This window comes from Lithobates pipiens, unplaced genomic scaffold, assembly GCF_037356315.1.
Source record: "Lithobates pipiens isolate NorthernLeopardFrog02 unplaced genomic scaffold, aLitPip1_a1.2 Scaffold_22, whole genome shotgun sequence".
Classification (NCBI taxonomy): Eukaryota; Metazoa; Chordata; class Amphibia; order Anura; family Ranidae; genus Lithobates; species Lithobates pipiens.
In genome coordinates, this window is record NW_027507784.1 from 263,205,987 (window position 1) to 263,219,440 (window position 13,454).

Here is a 13,454-nt window from a genome sequence, read left to right on the forward strand (position 1 = left end):
ATAGTCCTTAAGTGGTTAAACTAACACCCTTTTGTTTGCTGACACATTAATGGGCATGCAATTTTTTTTGGTGGGGAGGAGCGGGTACCTAGTTTTGACAGATACCCACTCCCACTTGGCGATCCAAGCGGAAGTTTTCCTCGCCCCCTCCCTCCCTGCAATTTTCTGGGACACGTCAAGTCCCAGAATACTGTGAGACCATTCACAAAGTGCAGTACAGCTCATGCATGTGCAATGGGTAGGGATGAGCCGAACACCCCCCGGTTCGGTTCGCACCAGAACTTTCGAACGGACCCCAAATTCGTACGAACTTTAGAACCCCATTGAAGTCTATGGGACTCGAACGTTCGAAATTAAAAGTGCTAATTTTAACGGCTAATATGCAAGATACTGTCCTAAAAAGGGTTTGGGGACCTGGCTCCTGCCCCAGGGGACATGGGTCAATGCAAAAAAAAGTTTTAAAAATGGCCGTTTTGGCGGGAGCACTGATTTTAATGACGATTAAAGTGAAAAAAAAAGTGAAATATTCCTTTAATATGGTGCCTGGGGGGTGTCTGTAGTATGCCTGTGAAGTGCCACGTGTTTCCCGTGTTTAGAACAGTCCCTGCACAAAATGACATTAAACGGAAATAACACCATTTAAAACTGCTTGCGGTTTTAATGTTATATCTGGTTCCTGCAATATGGTTGAAAATCATTGAGAAAAATGGCATGGGTAGCCCTCCCTGCCCATTACCAGCCTATTTGGGTCTTGTACGCATATTAAGGGGAACCCTGTACCCATATTAAAAAAAGGAAATGCGTGTGGCCCCCAGGCCCTATATACTCAGAATAGCAGTATACAGGCGGTGCAAACAAGACAGGGACTGTGTAGGTTTGTTGTGTTAAGTTGAATCTGTTTGTAATTTTCAACTGGTACATTTTTAAAGTGTAGCTCCAGTCAAAAAAACTATTTTTAAGCTTTTTGGAAAACATAGGGAAGGGTTATCACTCCTGTATAATTTGTTTTGTCGTCCATCTTTTTTCATCTCACTTGCTGTTGTCTCCTTCCATTTGCAAGTAGGAGATGTTTGTAAGTTGGATGTTTGAAAGTAGGGGCCTGCCCTATATGCTCTGCAGAAATGGCGGAACAAGGTGTTGGTTTTGCCACAACATTGTAAGCCCTGAAAGTGACTCTTGGTGGGCGCTGGAGCGCCCTGCTGTGAACGATTATATCAAGAATTGTAATTACATGCCATTGTTGAACAGTGGTAGAAACATTGACCTTTGGTGGTTGTGGTGCTGGTGCCACAACACTATAAGTCCTCACCGTTACTCTGGGTGGGCACAGGAAGGGGCCCTCCTGTGAAATATTATATCAAGAATTGTAATTACATGTCCCTGTTAAACAGGGGCAGAAAAATTGGGCCTTAGGCACTGGTGCTGGTGCCACCACACTGCAACCTCTTCCATATACTCTAGTTTTATTGCAGGAATTAGCCCTGCTGCAAAGCATTGCATCAAAAATTGTAATTAAACGCCCCTGTTAAACAGGGGCAGAAAAATTGGGCCTTAGGCACTGGTGCTGGTGCCACCACACTGCAACCTCTGCCATATACTCTTGTTTTATTGCAGGAATTAGCCCTGCTGCAAAGCATTGCATCAAAAATTGTAATTAAACGCCCCTGTTAAACAGGGGCAGAAAAATTGGGCCTTAGGCACTGGTGCTGGTGCCACCACACTGCAACCTCTCCCATATACTCTTGTTTGATTGCAGGAATTAGCCCTGCTGCAAAGCATTGCATCAAAAATTGTACTTAAATGCCCCTGTTAAACAGGGGCAGAAAAATTGGGCCTTAGGCATCACCCAGAACCAGAAATGTTCTTCCAACATATTAGCGGAGGAGGAAGAGGATAGACAATCAACATAACAGGACAGTCACTCAGCATCAGCATAGGCAGTCTTGAAGGGATGTGATATTTCAAAAAAAATTATTCTGTTACATCAGCTTCAGGTGCTTGGTAGCTGTGGGTGATCCAAGACTGATTCATCTTGATGAAGGTCAGTCGATCAACTGATTCGGTGGACAGGCGCACCCTGTGATCGGTAACAAAGCCACCAGCAGCACTGAAGGTGCGTTCCGAAAGAACTCTGGATGCAGGACAGGCCAGTAGCTCAATTGCATACTGTGCAAGCTCTGGCCAGTGATCCATCCTCAAGACCCAGTAAGCCAGAGGATTTTCGGTGGGAAAGGTGTCCAAGTCTGACCTTGCCCCTAGGTATTCCTGCACCATGTAAATCAGACGCTGGCGATGGGTGCTGGAACCGATCATACCTTGGGGCTGCGGACTAAAAAATTGTCTGAAAGCATCAGTCAGACGGCCACCTTCTCCTCCGCTCCTTCTGACCGATGCCTCAGCAACACGTTGTCCAGGACCAGGAGTTTGTAACCTCCCAGTCTCTGGGAACGCATTGCACAGACCTTTCTGCAAGGCCTCCCGGAGATGTCTCATCCTCTGCTCCCTCTGCGATGGCAAGATAAGGTCGGCAACCTTACCCTTGTACCGTGGATCAAGGAGAGTGGCCAGCCAGTAATGGTCCCTCTCCTTGATCCGAAGAATACGAGGATCCTTCTGCAGGCTTTGCAGGATCAGGGAGGCCATGCAGCGTAGGTTAGCTGAGGCATTCGGTCCGGAGTCCTCTGGGTCACTAAGGACAACATGATCCGCAGCTACCTCCTCCCAGCCACGTACAAGTCCACGTGTTTCTTGGGACTGTAAATCATCCCTACAAGACTGCTGCTGCTGCTGCTGCTGCTGCTGATGCTGAGTGCCAGCCTCCACCTCTATGCTGACACAATCATCCTCCTCCTCCTCTTCCTCCTCCTCATCCTCTTCCTGTGTGATGGGTGGCACAGCAGGAACACTGTCTGGATAAAGGGGGCCTTGAGAGGCAAGGAAGTCCTCCTCTTCCTGCCTCTGTTCTGCCTCAAGTGCCCTGTCCATTATTCCACGCAGCGTATGCTCCAAGAGGTGGACAAGAGGTACAGTGTCACTGATGCATGCACTGTCACTGCTCACCATCCTTGTGGCCTCCTCAAACGGTGACAGGACAGTGCATGCATCCCTGATCATGCCCCACTGGCGTGGTGAGAAAAAACCGAGCTCTCCTGACCCTGTCCTGGTGCCGTAGTCGCACAGGTACTCATTGATGGCCCTCTGCTGCGTGTGCAGCCGCTGCAGCATGGCCAACGTTGAGTTCCACCTGGTGGGCATGTCACATATAAGGCGGTTCTTGGGCAGGTTCAACTCCTTTTGGAGCTCAGCCAGCCGAGCACAGGCATTAAATGATCAGCGGAAATGCACACAGACTTTCCTGGCCTGCTTCAGGACATCCTGTAAGCCGGGGTACCTGCCCAAGAACCGCTGCACCACCAGGTTAAGGACGTGAGCTACACAGGGCACATGGGTCAGTTGTCCCTGTCGGAGGGCGGAGAGGAGGTTGGTGCCATTGTCACAAACCACCATTCCTGGCTTAAGCTGGCGTGGCGTCAACCACCTCTCGGCCTGCCCCTGCAGAGCTGCCAAAACATCCGCCCCAGTGTGGCTCCTGTCCCCCAAACAAACCAGCGCAAGCACGGCATGGCATCGTTTTGCCTGCGTACTTGCGTAGCCCCTGGAACGCCTACGAAGCACCGCTGGTTTTGAGGACAGAGCACTGGAAGAGGCCATGGAGGAAGAAGAAGAGGAGGGGGTGGAGGAGAGAGGTGTGTCACAACCAATAGTAGCATTTTGGAGGCGTGGTGGCGGAACAACCTCCAACACTACTGCACCTTGTCCTGCATCCTTCCCAGCTGCCAGAAGAGTGACCCAATGGGCCGTGAAAGACAGGTAACATCCCTGTCCATGCCTGCTGGACCATGAGTCCGCGGTAATATGCACCTTACCGCTGACCGCCCTGTCCAGCGAGGCAAGGACATTGCCTTCCACATGCTGGTAGAGAGCCGGAATCGCCTTCCGTGAGAAAAAGTGGCGTTTGGGGACCTGCCACTGAGGAACCGCACATTGTACAAACTCACGGAAGGGGGCCGAGTCTACCAACTGAAAAGGCAGCAGTTGAAGTGCTAGCAATTTAGCCAAGCTAGCATTCAACCGCTGGGCATGTGGATGGCTGGGAGTGAACTTCTTTCGCCGGTCCAGCAGCTGGGGCAGGGACATTTGCCTGCTATAATCGGACGTGGGTGTACCGCTAGCAGAGTTCCCGGAAGCACTTGGCTGTGACACACCTAATTCTACACCTTCATTCCTCTCAGAGCAGGTTTCAGAGAGGACTGAAGGTCTAGTGGGGTTGGAGATGCCAGCTGATGAGGAGCAAGGAGAGGTCCGCTTTGTTCTTTGGTGTGGGTCTTTGAGGTACGCTTGCCAACAAGCTGCATGGCAGGTCAACATATGTCTGGTCAAGCATGTGGTGCCCAAGCGGCTGATGTTTTGGCCACGCGAGATACGCTTGAGACATATGTTGCAAATAGCAGTGGTGCGATCTGATGCACTCGTCTCAAAAAAGGCCCACACCAAAGAACTTTTAGAATAACGCGCAGAGGCAGCGCCCTGCACAGGCGGAGCTCTGCGGTGTGATTCAGTCGGTGTGGTGACCCTAAGCTGGCCCCCGGAGGGCATCCTGCCTCGTTGGACATGTGCCTCCTCCTCCTCCTCCTCCTCCTCTCTCCTTCCAGGCACCCACGTGGAGTCAGTGCCCTCATCATCCCCTCCCTCTTCATCGCTGTAGCAAACCTGGCAGTATGCTGCAGCTTGTGGAACATGACTGCCAGATTGCTGTCCTTCTTGAGCATCCCCTCTCTCTGCGCTCATGCTACTGCCTTCCTCTAGCTGAGTGTCATCATCAGAGCCCACAAAACACTGGGCATCCTCCTGGAGCATGTACCCAACACTGTGCTCAAAGAGTTCAGGAGACTCCTCAGGAGGACGTGGTGGGTCTAGGGAAGGAGTCACTGATGATGACATTGAGAGGAGGGAAGACGATGCGTTGGGAGCTGCTTTGCTAGTACCCTGAGACTGGGTGAGAGAGGATGAGGAGGATGAAGAGGGCTTGGTCATCCACTCTACCAAGTCGTTGGCATGTTGCGGTTCAACATGTCTAGCTGCCGAAAAGAAGGACAAGCGTGTCCCATGGCCACTTGCTGATGACAATGCACCGCGTCCACGACCAGCACTGTTGTCTCTAGACACAGAGCCTGCTTGCCCTCTTTTATCGGCTCGTGCCTGTCTGCCTCTCCTTGCTGGCCTTCCAGACATGGTAATGGCCTGAAGGGAGTTGGGTAAAACAGCAGTGTAATGGAGTCACACAACACCCACTAAGCCCTGCAGAGGCCTTTATTATAGAACACCAGAGATAAAGGGGTATACTGTAATTGAGTCACACAACACCCACTAAGCCCTGCAGATGGCTCTATTAGAGAACAGCAATAAAGGGTAGATACAGGTGTATATTGTGCTGGAGGCACAAAAAACCCACTAACTCCTGCAGATGCCTTTTTTATAGAACACCAGAGATAAAGGGGTATATACAGATGTATACTGTGCTGTGCTGGAGGCACACACAACTTCCAATAACTCCTGCAGATGGCAAGTGGGCTCAAATAGAGAAGAGCTATGTAGGTGGATATAGCGGTGTGTACTGGGTACAGAGCACGCAGACAGCACGCACAAGCTCCTAACACTACTGACTGCAAGCTCTATTATAAAAGATAGATCACTAGCTATATAGGTGAGGTGAATATAGCGGTGTATACTGCGGTCAGGGCACACAGACAACAACCACTACACAACAGCAAGATCGAAAATCGTCCGAAAACGATCGGTGTGTACTGTGTTGAAGGTACACAGAACACCCACTAACTGCTTCAGACGCCAACACACTACACTAGGCCGCCGCGCTGGCGGCCTTATATAGTGTGGGGCGTGTACTACACAGCCTGAGCTATGATTGGCCATAGGCATCCTGCCTGTGGCCAATCATGGCTCTCCTCGCTGCTGGCGCTGTGATTGGCCAAGCATGCGGGGTCACAGTGCATGCTTGGCCAATCATGAGCCAGCAATGCACTGCGATGACGCAGTGCATTGTGGGCCGTGAGCGCCACACGAATTTGGCGCGAACGGCCCATAACGTTCGGAATTTGCCGAACGGGCGAACAGCCGATGTTCGAGTCGAACGTATGTTCGACTCGAACACGAAGCTCATCCCTAGCAATGGGCACCTGGTTGTGAAGCTGTGAGCAGCACAGCCAGCACCAGAAACCCGAAGGCTAGTGAAGAACTAGCTCAGATGAGGACGGTGTTGGATCCCAGGACAGGTAAGTGTCCTGTTATTAAAATTCAGCAGTTAAAGGATTTGTAGCTGCTGACTTTTAATCTTTTATTTCCGAAACGAAGAACCTCTTTAACTGCTGCAGATAAAAATCAGGCCTCCTGCCCTGTTAGATAGAGCTGTCCTGTGTGGCAGAGCTATGTAAATCTCAGGACTGAATGGGCAGATATACAAATCATTTTCCAGGTAACACAGATCCCTTATTTTGATCTCATCTGTGTATTTAGCTGTTTGTCTGGAGATCAGTTTTAATGTTTTAGATATAAAAATAAATCTTTAAATCAAAGTGTGCCCATTTTAAAATAAACCTTGTTTTTATCTATAGATTGTAGTTGTATATGGTACGTACAAGGGGGCAGCCACATGTGTTTGTTACTGTATGGGCTCTGTTCATTCTCATATGATTGCTAAGGTCTGCTTTAAGCCTGGCACACACTATCATTTTTTTTCATTCAATCCAGCGGGATCCTGTATTAACTATCCAATGATAGTACAGTGATCTCCCCCACTGAACACTGAGCAATTGTGTCCTGACAGGGGGATGGACCTCCTACCAGAACACATGCCAGCGCTTTCAGCCAGTGGCTGAGCGTGCTGATCGGATGCCGATCGGCAGACCTTTTCCGGTCAAGCTCCTTTGACAGAACCCCACTGTTTGGGCAGCTTCTGGCAGACTGGTGGCCATGCACACGGGCCAAATTTTTGACTGGTTTCTGTTGAACGGTCTGATATTCGGCCCGTGTGTATGACCCTTTCATTAAAAGAATGCACTGCTCTCAATCACTATTTATGTCAAATAACCACAATGCATCTAGATAGCCAGAGGTAATGTTGTTATTATGCTAGGCTATAAGGGGGTCAGGGAAGCACTTTTTATTAGGGGAAGGAGGAGGTACTTATATTAAAAATTGAATGTTATTTGGTAGTACTGACATGCTGTATTGATTCATGCAAAGTGTAATTTTTGTAATTGGTCCACTTTAATATGACAATGATCCTATCATAGTAACTGCCAAGTAAATGACCGCTTTATATGTATACCCAATGATTACATGAGAAATATTTTATGCTGTGTATACAGGACTTCAAAATCAAAAACCAAGATCTTACTGTTACGAAGATTGTGGAAATCTTAGCTGAGGACGACCCCGCTGTGCATAATGGCAAAGAAATCAATCTTGAGCTAGAGGTGAGACTTTCTTCTTGTTCTTTCAACTTGTAAATATAAGCCATACATTAATTGTTCCTTTTCCATGTAATGCTTGCTACACACATTACAGTCAGATTTTAGATTTACTGTATATACTCGAGTATAGGCCTACCCAAATATAAGCTGAGGCACCTAATTTTACGAAACTGAGAAAACATATTGACTCAAGTATAAGCCTAGGGTGGGAAAATACAGCAACTACTGGGTAAACAATGCCCATCTGCAGCCTCACTGTGCCCATCTGCAGCCTCACTGTGCCCATTTCATGTCTTCCTCGTCCGTAATAGACTAAACACTGGTGCAGTTTCCCAGCATTGTATCAGTGTTCCTCTATCACGGACGAGGAAGAGGCGGGGCTTTGTTACAATAAACAGACTACATAACACAGAGGGAGACACCCGCTGTTTTAGTAATCAAAAATATGGCTACAGATGAGCACAGTGAGGCTGCACCCTCACTCGAGTATAAGCCTGGGGGGGGGTTCAGCCTAAAAAAATGGGCTGAAAAACTCGGTTTATACTCCAGTATATACGGTACTAAATGTATGTAATGTGAGAGCTCCTACCATTCATTGAGTTTGCATCCAATCAGATGGGCTCTTGCTCTACATAGATGTTAATAGATCTAAAAAAGGTCTAGAGATTGAAAAAAGATTGTACAGTCAGATGGTAACGTGCAGAGTCAGCTTAATACAGGGCACACACAATCAGATCTTACCCCGATTTATGATTAGCTGTACAGTGTAATGCTAGCCATACACACACATAGAATTTTGTCCAATTTCCGCTGAGTTGACTTTAATTTAAGCCGGCAGTGGCCCTATAGGTGCCAGGCGGCTCTTTAAAATTTGCCTGAAAAATTGAAGGAACAAGGTGAAAAATTGTTGGCCTAACAAAGACTGCATCCCGTCAGATGCATATCAGATTTATAGTATAAGTGATGGCATTCTTATTTGGTGCCATATCCGTAAAACCAAAAATATATCTACAGATTAGAAAGTCTGTATTTTGAGGTACCACTTGTAGCACACAGTTTGTATTAAAACTTTGTTTTATCTATTTAGGTATAATAAAAATATCTCTCAAGTCATCAATTCATATACTGTAAGACCTCCATACTGTTTATTAGTACCCCTATCCCACAAACCAGCTATTATTACAGTGTCATAAGTTTCTCCCAACAAGTTATTGGGGATCTTTCATTTCTTTATGCAGAACTGCCATGAAGAGATGAAAAAAAAGAACAATTTGTTGGGGGCTTAGGCTCAGTTCACACAGGGGCGGCATGACTTGCAGCGCGACTCACAGACGCGACCTGCACACGACTTCAGAGGCGACTTGCAAAACGACTTCTGTATAGAAGTCAATGCAAGTCGCCTGAAGTCGCCCCAAAAATAGTACAGGAACCTTTTTTCTAAGTCGGAGCGACTTGAGTCGCTCCTATTAGAACGGTTCCATAGTACAGAACGGAGCACGACTTGTCAGGCGGCTAAGTCACCTGGACAAGTCGCCCCTGTGTGAACCGAGTCTAAACAAGAGAAATATATTTGCGTTTGGCTAGCATTTTGGCCTACCTGGCTGGACACAATATGAATAGTTATGGTTTCAGATAACAGTGGCTGATAAAGTGTATTGACATGACAAATCTGAAACAAATCTGAGTGTGTGGCCAACATACGAAGACCACCATTGTTGACTTTAGAAAATGCTAGTTGCCTAGCTGTCAGTACCCAGATCAGAGATTCTGACTTCACTCGGACTACAGATGTTACATGCTTGTTTCAGGTCAAGTTTTGAAATATTTAGAAAGTATTGAAGCAAGTTGCCAGTTACAGCAAGAAAAAAAGCATGCTCAAAGTTCAGCAAAGGCAGCCCTCTATTTTGTTAATGATTAGGTTTTCTTTGAAATACTTCAGATGCAGATCTTTCCTGCAGATTGTAGATGGTGCTGTGGGCTTTACTATGCAGTTGCTACACTTTCTACAGTGATTTATAGATTAGATTGAATTAACACTTATAATAAACAAAACAGCACAAGGCCAACAGTGTAATTAATATTCAAAACTGCAAATAACATCAAATGCATTTATTTTGAATTTAATAAAAATCAAAACATACATGATGATGTATTTGTGACTTTTTGTGATGAAACATTTTCAGAACTTAAAAGGATCTTTGTCTCTTTGACATGTGCTACTATAGTGTAAATCTCTGGATATACAGTACCTGTCTGTGGTGACAGTGTGCTACAGACCTTTATTTTATGTCATAAGTGTTATCACTAATATTTATGACAAATACAATATCTGGTGGCAGTGATTGATTTGTGGTAGTTAATCAAACCCATCGATGATCACTGTCAGTCTGCTGGCACTTGATTGTGGTCCGGCGAGCTGGAAAGTCTTTGTGCAGGATGAGGCTGAGAGTGGCCTTGTCGCATAACTGCGACTGCATGCCGCAAATTTGTTTGATGACACTTGTATTACAGTGAATATTTGAGTATAATACTATATGTTTTATTTTTGCACTTGAAATGGAAAATATTTTCTTAAAGCAGCACTGCACGATATACAGTATAATAGATAGTCTTATCTTTTGTATTTGGTGATTTCACATACAGTAGGTGTTAGCCTCTCAATAAGTGTATACAGTTGTGCTCATAAGTTTACATACCCTGCCAGAATTGATGATTTCTTGGGCATTTTTCAGAGAATATGAATAATAACACAAAAACGTTTTTTTTACTCATGGTTAGTGTTTGGCTGAAGCCATTTATTATCAATCAACTGTGTTTACTCTTTTTAAATCATAATGACAACAGAAACTACTCAAATGACCCTGATCAAAAGTTTACATATCCCAGTTTTTAATACTGTATATTGCCCCCTTTAACATCAATGAGAGCTTGAAGTCTTTTGTGGTATTTGTGGATGAGGCTCTTTATCTTCTCAGATGGTAAAGCTGCCCATTCCTCTTGGAAAAAAGCCTCCAGTTCTTGTAAATTCTTGGCCTGTCTTGCATGAACGGCACGTTTGAGATCTCCCCAGAGTGGCTCAATGATATTGATGTCAGGAGACTGAGATGGCCACTCCAGAACCTTCACTTTATTCTGCTGTAGCCAATGATAGATTGACTTGGCCTTGTGTTTTAGATCATTGTCATGTTGGAATGTCCAAGTACGTCCCATGCACATCCTGGCTGATGATTGCAAAAGTTCCTCCAGTATTTTTTGATAGCATACTGCATTCATCTTGCCATCAATTTTGACCAAATTTCCTGTGCCTTTGTAGCTCATACATCCCCAAAACATCAGCAATCCACCTCCGTGTTTCACAGTAGGAATGGTGTACCTTTCACCATAGGCCTTGTTGATTCCTCTCCAAGTGTAGAGTTTATGGTTGTGGCCAAAAAGCTAAATTTTGGTCTCATCACTCCAAATGACTTTGTGCCAGAAGGTTTGAGGCTTGTCTCTGTGCTGTTTGGCGTATTGTAAGTGGGGTACTTTGTGTCATTTGCGTAGTAATGGCTTTCTTCTGGCGACTCGACCATGCAGCCCATCTTTCTTTAAGTGCCTCCTTATTGTGCATCTTGAAACAGCCACACCACATGTTTTCAGAGAGTCCTGCATATCACCTGATGTTATTTGTGGGATTTTCTTTGCACCCTGAACAATTTTCCTGGCACTTGTGGCTGAACTTTTAGTTGGTCTACCTGACCGTGGTTTGGTTTCACCAAACCCTTCATTATCCACTTCTTGATTAGGGTTTGAACACTGCTTATTGGCATTCTCAATTCCTTGGATATCTTTTTATATCCCTTTTCTGTTTTATACAGTTCAACTGCTTTCCCCATGACTCAGAATCCAGACACGTCAGTGCAGCACTGGATGAAAGATGCAAGGGTCTGTGAGGAGTCCAGAAACTCATTGATCTTTTATACGCATACACTAATTACAAGCAAACAGATCACAGGTGAGGATGGTTACCTTTAATAGCCATTCAAACCCCTTTGTGTCCATTTGTGTGCATGTTATCAGGCCAAAATCACCAGGGTATGTAAACTTTTGATGAGGGTCATTTGGGTAGGTTCTGTTGTCATTATGATTTAAAAAGAGTAAACACTGTTGATTGATAATAAATGGCTTCAGCCAAACACTAACCATGAGTGAAAGAAACGTTTTTGTGTTATTATTCATATTCTCCGAAAAATGCCCAAGAAATCATCAATTCTGCCAGGGTATGTAAACTTATGAGCACAACTGTATACACTTATTGAGAGGCTAACACCTACTGTATGTGAAATCACCAAATACAAAAGATAAGACTATCTATTATACTGTATATCGTGCAGTGCTGTTTTAAGAAAATATTTTCCATTTTAAGTGCAAAAATAAAACGTATAGTATTATACTCAAATATTCAGTGTAATACAAGTGTCATCAAACAAATAAATTCTGCCAGGGTATGTAAACTAATAAGCACAACTGTATATTGTAGATCTTATATTGATAGGAGAAGCCCTGAGATGTTATTTTAACAGGTATTTTATATATAATATATATGATTGTTAACCCGTTTTTTTTTCCTTGCCAGCTTACATTCCTTGAGTTCTTTGAGGCGCTGTTTGGCTGTGCTATCACCTATGTCACGGATGAGCTATTAAGTCAGTCACTCAGTGAACTTCCTCAAAGTGAACAAAGTCAACTGTCTGTTACAGATGAGATCCCAGAAGATGTAACAGATCATGGGCTAGATCATCCACAGCTGGTTAGTATTACATTTTATATTTTTGTTCTCTTAATTTCTCTATTGATATATAATATTAAAGTCTTGTTTTTTTTTTCTTCTTAAAAATAACAAATATGTTATGCAGTTTTCCACAGAGCAGCCCAGATCCTCCTCTTCTCAGCCCCCCCCCCCCCCCCCCCCCGCGGTGCTCTTGGCCCTTCCCTCCTGCCAAGTGCCTCTGGGGGCACCTAAGCAGGCTTGCTCCCGAGCCACGGCTCTGCTTGTCCATTCACACACAGAGCCGTGACTCGTACCTGCCCCCTCCCTCTACTGATTGGCTCATTGTCAGTGATTGACAGCAATGAAACAAGAAAAGCTGCTCCAGGGGAGTCTCTGGTTAATCCCCACACACACTAGTCAGGTGTTAGCCCAGCTTGCATGCTGTCTAATATGAAGAAATAATTCCAGACGGCTGCACCTCCCAAAAATCCTTTTATTGAAGCTTCATATGACAAGTGGTTAACAGATGGAGAGAACAAAGTGGTATATGCGTTTTGTGCAAAAATATTAGTGCTTAGTAATTACCTCAGTCATTACCTCAGTGATTTACAGCAGCGGGAGCCAATGGCTCGGCCCTGCCCCTGTTCCCTTGTCACAGAATTTATTGACGGCAGCGGGAGCCAACAGCTTCCACTGCAAGCAATCTGTGCACCGAGGGGGGACATAGCCGGGAGAGCTGCTGCTCTCATGCACTTTGCTGGATTAGGATCAAACTCGGGTAAGTATAAGGGGGGTGAGGGGATACACATGCATCACAGAAGCACTTTTAACTTAATGCATAGAATGCATTAAAGCAAAAAACCTAAGGCTTTACAACCACTTTAATTCTTTAATCAGAAGGTATCTACATGTCCCATGTAACCTCCATCACCAATTTTAGAGACCGGTGGTTCATTCCTCATTGCCCTTTTATTCTTCATTCCTTAATGCCGTTTGACCAACTGTACTGGATGAAGAAGTGATATAAAGGCATGATTTGTATGACTATGCCCACTATGCAAAAAATAAGAAATAAAACCCATTGTTTGTGGCATTTGTGTTGGAAGTTGTTTTTTTTTAGAAAATAATCTTGTACTTCACACACTGATTCAGTG

General features: G+C 45.2%; 1 protein-coding gene across 1 annotated transcript in view; it reads left to right on the forward strand.

The window, feature by feature from the left end:
• RSPH10B (radial spoke head 10 homolog B) overlaps nt 1–13,454 on the forward strand; it is an 82,334-nt gene that overhangs the window by 49,818 nt on the left and 19,062 nt on the right. The window contains exons 15-16 of the mRNA XM_077449030.1: nt 7,446–7,553; nt 12,166–12,339. Coding sequence (XP_077305156.1) covers nt 7,446–7,553; nt 12,166–12,339 — 282 coding nt within the window. The remainder of the gene's footprint in view (nt 1–7,445; nt 7,554–12,165; nt 12,340–13,454) is intronic.